An 8,118-nucleotide genomic window follows, 5' to 3' on the forward strand; every position below is an offset into this window, starting at 1 on the left:
ATGAGCCGGCGGCAAGACCGAGCCGAGACGCTTGTGGAAGCAGCGGTTCGAGTCCTCAACACAGCGGACCCATTCGAGAAGGCGCGGCTCGGCGACTCAGTCGCTTCTCAGTGGCTCCAGGGGACAATCACTCAGCCCTACGACCCGTCCCTGGACCTCCCCGTCCCAGATCGCCCCGCAAGGCTCTCCAACGTACGTGCACTTCAACTCCCTGAAATGCTTTCTTTATATAGGTCCTATCAATGATAATATAATAAGATGTAATCATATTATAAGAACTTTAAAGCCCAAAAGCCACTGCCTTTTTGCTCGAATATTCCGTATATAATATGTAAAAGATTTGGTGTTTTTATATTATTGGATATTTGGGGAGACCGAAAATTTTGTTCAAACCCATTTTTCAGTCTCTATCTCCGTGTGATTTTTTGAATTCGGTGTTTGTGTGGTTATTTTGCTGATGTGAATGCTGATTTTGAGTGAGGCCTGAGGGGGTGATGGTTGATTTAGGGGCGGCAATTTGTGTTCGTATGTCGAGAATATGTATTGGGTTTGTGTCGGATTCACAGGTCATGTCATTATGTCGCATGTTGGGTTTTGGTCGTGTTGAAGCATGAATATAAGATTATATTAATTTAAATGGGTCAAACTCCTTAACCCTAAATCTTTAATTTCGTGTTGAATTCGTGTTGGGTTTGCGGGTCGTGTAAAAAGTTGGCAGCTCTAATGGTCATGGTGTTTTTAGAGCATTTTTAGGTTTCAACCAAACACTTGAAAATGTTTTTCAGACCATTTTAAGCTTTGCAAACAAACAACGGAAACCAGTTTTCCTGGAAAATATTTCAGTTGAAACATTTTCAGAGAGAAAATATTTTACACCAAAAGAAAAGAAACGGAGCCCAAGATTGAACTTTCTATCATGATGATAAGAATCACATGAAACCGTTGATAGTAGCCAGCATGGATCTTATAACAAATACTTATGTTCATTTCATGTTATTATCAACTATCAAGCAAAGGTTCAACTAAACTTAGATAGGATTTACAAAAATGTCCACGTGTTTAACAAATTTTTAGAGAATTAAAGAGGCTGTGAGATAGATGGTATTTACAAATTTGCATAAACCCACAAAAATGTACATGATACATTTTCATTTTTATAACACATGTTGATTGATATAAATGTTAATCTGACAAGAAAATATATAAACAGTTCCATCTCATTGCACTAATAAATAGGTTTGGACTTTCACAAGAGTTCAAGAGCCTATCAATTAGTCATTATAACTAAACACAATTGTATTGACCTGCAAATAACTGAGTTATGATGGACTTCACTAATTACCAACCGTCTAATATTTACATCTCTTCACAACCATAGAAAAGATTTCTCACATGATCTTAATGCATCTAACTCATATGCACAGTTATAGCCTTTCATGTACATAAAATAGTCTTATATTTTCCAAGCACCCGAATTATATAAATTTGTTTTATAAGTAAATCAATCTTATTAAAACTTAAACACAGAGTATTTAGCAAAGCAAGAAATATTGATAGCAACCATCCACTCATAGAGTTTCGAACAATATATCTTTTAATGTTATTACCGTTCTCTCACAGTCTTCAAAATTTTGAGAATTGCTCTCTCCAAATATACATCAATAAAAGTATCTCTCAACAAAAGACACAAAGTTTGAAAGTTTGCGATTTTCTTTTTATATGATACAAAATAATATGATATTTTATCCTTTCTTCTCTTATATGTTTTCATTTAAGTGCTTGTGGAGATCTCCATCATTATTCTTCTAGGTTTCTCCTAATTGTTTGTCGTATGACTTAAACTAATTTTACAATAAAATAATAGTTGGGTTCAAAGCTCCACTAAAGAAGCATCTTTCTTTCCCGAAATATTCTCAAGTATATTACTGTATGATCTATAAATGACTTGGTGTATCTATACATTACATTGAGAGATGGTACAAATGGGTATATTTATATTCTTATTGGACCTCTTCCAAATAATCAAGTACCATGACCATTTTACACCATATGTAAGGATGTCTCTTTTTTTTTTAATAAGTTAATTATTACCATATTAAGAAATCTGATTAATAGATAAATATTTAACATTAAAATGTACTTGCGTATCCCATCCCCATTTGCTACTTTATGCTAGCTGTTCAATGAAATACATCAATGAGTCTTTTGTGCAGGTCAAGTTGGTGTCACCGAGTCTCATGCCGAAGCTTGGAAAAGGAGGTAGCTTGCAGAGTAGGCAGGCCATTGTGCATAGTCTTGTGCACATTGAGAGCTGGGCTATTGACTTGTCTTGGGTACTATATCTTTAACTTGTCTCCTTATGAGTTTATATTAAGGGAATTCTTTTATATAACACTTCTTTTTTGGAGTGTCCTTAAAACTGTTTTTGCAATAACCCAGAAGTGTACTACTACACAAATTATGCATAGAAGAACTTTGGTCCAAGTTTGGATTTTGATATAACATTTTGATTTTTGAGACACCAACTTAAACAAAAATGATTAAGAGCATGTTTGGGATTGTGTTTGAGAAATAGAGCTTTTAAGTCAAAAATAACTTTTGTCCGCAAAAGCTTCATTTTTAAGTTTTTGCCAAAAGTACATTTTAGCCGGCTTTTTGGACCCTTAAAAGCGCTTTTTATTTTTTTACCAAACAAGTACTTTTTCTTTAAATGGGCTTTTTGAGTGTTAAAAACACTTTTAGGCCCCCCAAATGCAATTCCAAACAGGCCCTAAATCCACTTTGGACCCAACAATACTAGATTAATCACTTCTATTGTTATTATCCAATATGGAATTCTATGGTATCTGAAACTCTAATAGATTGAAAAACATAGTTTTTGAAAATACAATTCCAAACTCCTTTTTTTTTTTCTTCATTCTCCTGCATCATATTCATTTTGTTTTTACATGTCAAAAGCGAATGTGAGGCAACTAGGCCCCAGTTATTCATATACATGTTCATGTACTTAAACCTATTCTTTTGTAGATGCAATAATTTCTTATTGTGTCTATCTCATGTGTTGTTCTCTTATTTATCTGTCATGTAAATCTGTAATTTTATAGGATATAATATCTCGCTTTGGTAAGCAAGCTGCAATGCCAAGAGATTTCTTCACCGATTTTGTTAAGGTGGCTCAGGATGAGGGCCGACACTTCACTCTCCTTGCAGAACGGCTAGAGGGGCTGGGTTCTTTTTATGGAGCATTGCCAGCTCACGATGGCCTTTGGGACTCTGCTACTGCTACTTCCAATGATCTCTTAGCACGTCTGGCAGTTGAGCATTGCGTTCATGAGGTGTTTTTTTCCTTGCCAACTTTCTTATTTAAAATGAATTCATTTGGACCAACACATATCTCCTCTGGATCATCACCTGGTGGAGTCAAGCTATATCTTTCGTTCAGAAGGATCTAGTTTTCACAAATTTAGTTTCTAATGAACTTAGGCCATCAACATTGCTATTCAAAGCAAATTGATTTTTTTTTTTTTTGTTCACGCATACATCTGCTAGTAAAAATCCATTGTCCTGATTGCAGGCATTGAAGAAATGGAGCCATAGTTACAAATCATGCAACTTGGTTCTGGATTTTTGAGATGAATTGATCCTACCATTTGTGGAGATGGCTCCATTTTCTTTAACCTCTCCAAATATTTATCCTTTCATCCAGCTTGTACGTAGTGTGGGCTCATTTAGTTATAATGCAACACTAGAGTACACCCTTTCTCTATGGTGTTAGTGAATAATTTATTATTTATTATTTATTATTTATTTATTTTTTATAAATAATAACAAATTTAAGTTTGAACACAGGCAAGAGGACTTGATGTGCTGCCCACAACCATTTCTCGGTTTCGCAATGGAGGCGATAATGAGACAGCAGAGTTATTAGAGAGAGTGATTTACCCAGAAGAGATTACCCATTGTGCTGCTGGGGTTAAATGGTTTAAATATCTTTGCCTAAGGGCTGAAAATCCTGCTTGGAATCAAGGCAGCATGGCATCTGCAGGTGGGGCAGGAGAAAGTGAAAAAACGCTAGAGGAAAATGAAGTAATTCAGAAGTTTCACTCAATAGTGAGGACATACTTCAGGGGACCATTGAAGCCACCTTTCAATGAGGATGCAAGAAAAGCTGCTGGGTTTGGCCCTCAGTGGTATGAACCACTTGCTGTCAAAGAGGTTAACCCTAGAGTGACAACAATATTTTAATTAGAAAAACAAATTCTGATAAAGTTTGTTTACGACTTTGGAATTGTTTCTTATATTCTCCAAGAGGCAAATGTGTTTTTCCATTTTTTTTCCCCATATTATTTTAGATGAGGCTGCCCACAATGGGGTCACAGGAACCCTAAGAATCAGTTTTTGAAAGCATATAGTGCCTTCGAATCTGGGTTGTTTTAATGCAATGTATAGTTTTAGGAAACGTTCTGTTTTTCTTGCTTGGATTTTTTTTTTTAGCTTGTGTGCAGTTATGCTGCTTGTTGCAATTTTGAACTCTATTTGCTTATAATTTGAAGACCTTCCCAAGGCCGTTTAGAGCACTCGAAATAGTTTAGCTATTTTTTACTTCTATTTTAAATAGATAAACAAAACACTAAAAAATCTTCTACATTGAATTATGCATCTCAAATGCAAAATAGATTTTTGTTGCATTTGTGAACATACTATTTCTTATTAATATACCGTAGGTAGCGACACTGGTCATACATCTATCTTATTAATATACTATTTCTCTATACACATCTCTCTTTTCCCAAAATATTCTCATATTATTTCTCTTCAACATCTCTCTTTTCCCAAAAAAATTTTCTGCTATTTCTCTTTTCACATATCTTTTTTCCAAAAATTGAAAAATATGATTTTTTTTTAGGGAAAATACAATTCTTATAAAAAAAATAAAATAAAATTTAAATGACATAGACAAAATAAATAGATAATTGGATGTATGGTATCTTTTAAAACTCATTAGTTAAACTAGATAAAGTGGATTTTGATTAGTTATTTTGCATAAAAAAATAAAATAATAAAATAAAATAAAATTTAAATGACAGACAAAATAAATAGATAATTTGATGTATGATATCTTTTAAAACTCATTAGTTAAACTAGATAAAGTGGGCTTTAATTAGTTATATATATATATATATATATATATATATATATATATATATAAAACCAATGTGAATGCTCTTATTCTTATTGGTCGTGGCTGACAAAAAAAAAAAAATCTGAAGTCAAACCAATCAAGCACTAGTTCATCATCTGCTTTATTTATTTGCTTAAGCTTGTGTAACATACAAGTGTACCTTGTATGACATCATTGAAATTCAACACATTCTATATGCCTTCAGAGATGTCAACACATTCTATATGCCTTCAGAGATGTCCATCTCCCTGGCAGTGCCTAAATGTCCTCCTCCTATTCAACTTCTCTAAAAATCAACCTTTTGATTTGTAGGACTCACATAGGTGAAGGTGTAGATTCTACAAATTCAGCAATTCTCATACATCTTAGGAAAAGGTTCCAGTCATCTGGCCATTAACTTCTTGACCTTTCCGTACTGGTAAAGCTGCATCTGCTGTAACTGGTCTATCTCAATTTTGTGGCCATCGAATGCTTCGGTTACTAATATCTATGCAGAAAACAGGTTTACAGATTGTCAAAACGAAGATTAAGATCAAGCTTTTGGCCTAATTAGGAACTAGGGACACAGGTACTACAATGAACATTTCACCAGCATCACCATCAATAACAATCCAGAATTCATTCATTGACAAAGATGCTTATTTTCCTTGGTTTTTTTATACATCATTATTCTGAAAAATGGAGTAATGAAAAAAATCAGAACCTTCTAACAGTTGTGTTTTCTTATCCAGAAAACCTCAGTACAATTGTCTTAAACCTCATAACATTAGAAACCTGAAAATTGTGCAAAAACCTCATGGCTTATGCGCCTCAGCAATTTGGTTATCTATGGGAAAGTTGGGTTCAAAAATACCGCAAGCAAGACGGTAGAATGGAGGGGAACTCCATGAAGAAATTTTTTTTTTTGATAGGTGACTCCATGAAGAAAATTACACGCTAATCTGAAAAATTCTGACAAAATTTTGAATTACATCCTCCACCATGGTTGATCTCAGGGTATCCCAGTAGTTAATTGGGGGCTTCTCTTATGTTATTACAGAAGAAGTCTTCGGACGTCACTAAAGTTTGAATGCAAAGCTGAGAGGAATGCACCTGCAGGATAAAGTAGTGTTAACCTCATAAGTACACATATAATATGAATAGGGATGGAACTATGTTATCATGACCCTCCAGGCGGCCTTTGGACTACTTATATAGCAAATAACTTGAATGGGCGATGAAAAAAACAATAGAAGACTAAAAAATAAAACAAGAAAGAAATAAATCAGAACCCTCTATATTAGTTCTGCATTTATCTACCAACAACAATTAGAAAGTAGAGCATATTTCAAGTCTGAGCTTCACTCGCGGCCAATCTCAGTAAGGAATTTAGATACTCTATGCAATAAGCCTCCCCAATTTGTCATTAACCAATGGCGTCATGATACATTCAAGGATGAACATGGCCTGTCACCCAATGTAGGGGCAACTTGGCAGCCAACTCTCTGCTAAGGCCCCAGCTCAGGATTGTTCAAAATTAATATGACTACAAAACCAGAAGCCTTGAGAAGAAAGTGAAATAGTTACTATTGTCCACTGTGCAAAACAGTGTTTGAAAGATTAATCATTTATGAGGCAGCATCCTAGACCAGAAGAGATGTTGATTGGTCTTGAACACCATATGGAGTATGAATTCATATCAAACTTTGATGAAAAGTAGAGATTGTACCTCCAACTTTGCCATCAAAAACACGGTGATCAGCAGATAATGTTAAGTTCATTTTTGTGACAACTGCAGGCCTCTCGACTCCTGGGTGAAAAATAAGCCTCGTCATCTAATCTGGTATTAGAAGCATAGAATAATAGGTACAAAAAGCTAGAAATATTTTACCATCACTTCCAATTACTGGTTCAACAACTTTGTTGCCTCTACCAACAGCTAGAATACCAGCCTGAAGGAAATGAACAAATAAATATAAGAGAATAACAACTTGCAACATCAACTAAATGTAGAGCACTACAGTGTCAATCTGCTATCCTTGTTTAAAGTCATTTTCTATTATCTGAAAATGAAAAGAGAAGATGATGGGAAAAATAGATTTAGCAGCGTAAATTCCCATCAATAATCTTCATTTAGACAGGCTGCATTCAGAAAATGGTAAAGAGTTATTTGCCACGTATTCAAAATGAAATTTCTGAGCTGAAAGCATCCCAAAATTATGTGCTCTTAAATATTTGAATTCCTGACATTGGGACTTCCTTTACCAACAAAAAAAATTGAGCCACTCATTTTTCGAAAATGAAAAGAATACTATCAATTTTAACACATCAAATACTTTTACAAAGGATCTCTGTATTCTAGAGCTAACACCATCACTAGTAAAGTTATAGAACAAACAAAGAAATAAGTAAACTTAAATAAACTTAGAGAGAGAGAGAGAGAGAGAGAGAGAGCGAACCTGAGGGGGGTTTATTATTGCACAAAAATTGTCCACCGGAAACATTCCCAAGTTCGAAATGCTGCATAAAGATTCAGAAGGAAAGTTTAAAATTAATTCTTCTAACAAAATGAATATGTAATTAGGTTACTAGTGTAATAAAAACAATTAAAATATAAAATTTGTGCAGTAGGTTATAGTTACCTAAAAGTTCCTCCTTGGAATTCATTTGGCAAAAGCTTGCCTGCCCTTGCCTTCTCAGCTAATTCCTTCACCTGAAGCTCAAATATCAGCAGAGAAATTGACAATGATCCACATTAAAATTGAATTGATGATTAACAAGAATAGGAAGTGGTAGATATTTTTTTATATATATATAATTAAGTGGGTTTACGAGAATATTTAATTTTTTACTCCAAAATCCATGTTTGAGTAACTACCATTTTTTTCTGTAGATTCCATACCAATTTAATTTTATTAGATATCACAGCAATCAAAAGGACATAATTAATTGATACA

At 34.2% G+C, this 8,118-nt stretch overlaps 3 protein-coding genes across 18 annotated transcripts in view; 2 read left to right on the forward strand and 1 right to left on the reverse strand.

The window, feature by feature from the left end:
- On the forward strand, window positions 1–4,328 carry LOC132171789 (uncharacterized). The gene is made up of 4 exons (XM_059583190.1): window positions 1–192; window positions 2,214–2,333; window positions 3,105–3,335; window positions 3,850–4,328. The coding sequence occupies exons 1-4, from the start codon at window positions 1–3 to the stop codon at window positions 4,243–4,245; spliced, it is 939 nt and encodes a 312-aa protein (XP_059439173.1). The 3' UTR covers window positions 4,246–4,328.
- Window positions 1–8,118, forward strand: part of LOC132178284 (putative disease resistance protein RGA3) — a 17,600-nt gene that overhangs the window by 7,516 nt on the left and 1,966 nt on the right. The window lies entirely within an intron of this gene.
- The window catches only part of LOC132178406 (dihydrolipoyllysine-residue acetyltransferase component 1 of pyruvate dehydrogenase complex, mitochondrial), a 28,379-nt gene continuing 26,015 nt past the window's right edge, over window positions 5,755–8,118 (reverse strand). The window contains exons 20-24 of the mRNA XM_059590859.1: window positions 7,804–7,874; window positions 7,621–7,681; window positions 7,053–7,113; window positions 6,891–6,971; window positions 5,755–6,274 (exon numbers count right to left, since the gene is read on the reverse strand). Of these exons, the coding sequence (XP_059446842.1) occupies window positions 6,216–6,274; window positions 6,891–6,971; window positions 7,053–7,113; window positions 7,621–7,681; window positions 7,804–7,874 (333 nt within the window). The 3' untranslated portion in view covers window positions 5,755–6,215. The remainder of the gene's footprint in view (window positions 6,275–6,890; window positions 6,972–7,052; window positions 7,114–7,620; window positions 7,682–7,803; window positions 7,875–8,118) is intronic.

This window comes from Corylus avellana, chromosome ca1 (assembly GCF_901000735.1).
Source record: "Corylus avellana chromosome ca1, CavTom2PMs-1.0".
Taxonomy (NCBI): domain Eukaryota; kingdom Viridiplantae; phylum Streptophyta; class Magnoliopsida; order Fagales; family Betulaceae; genus Corylus; species Corylus avellana.

Bases quoted from the DNA above. Each gene is read 5' to 3' on its own strand.
- LOC132171789 (XM_059583190.1), top strand. From the start codon at position 1: ATGAGCCGGCGGCAAGACCGAGCCGAGACGCTTGTGGAAGCAGCGGTT. The intron at 193-2,213 runs GTACGTGCACTT...TCTTTTGTGCAG, and splicing joins GCCCCGCAAGGCTCTCCAAC to GTCAAGTTGGTGTCACCGAG. The intron at 2,334-3,104 runs GTACTATATCTT...GTAATTTTATAG, and splicing joins GGGCTATTGACTTGTCTTGG to GATATAATATCTCGCTTTGG.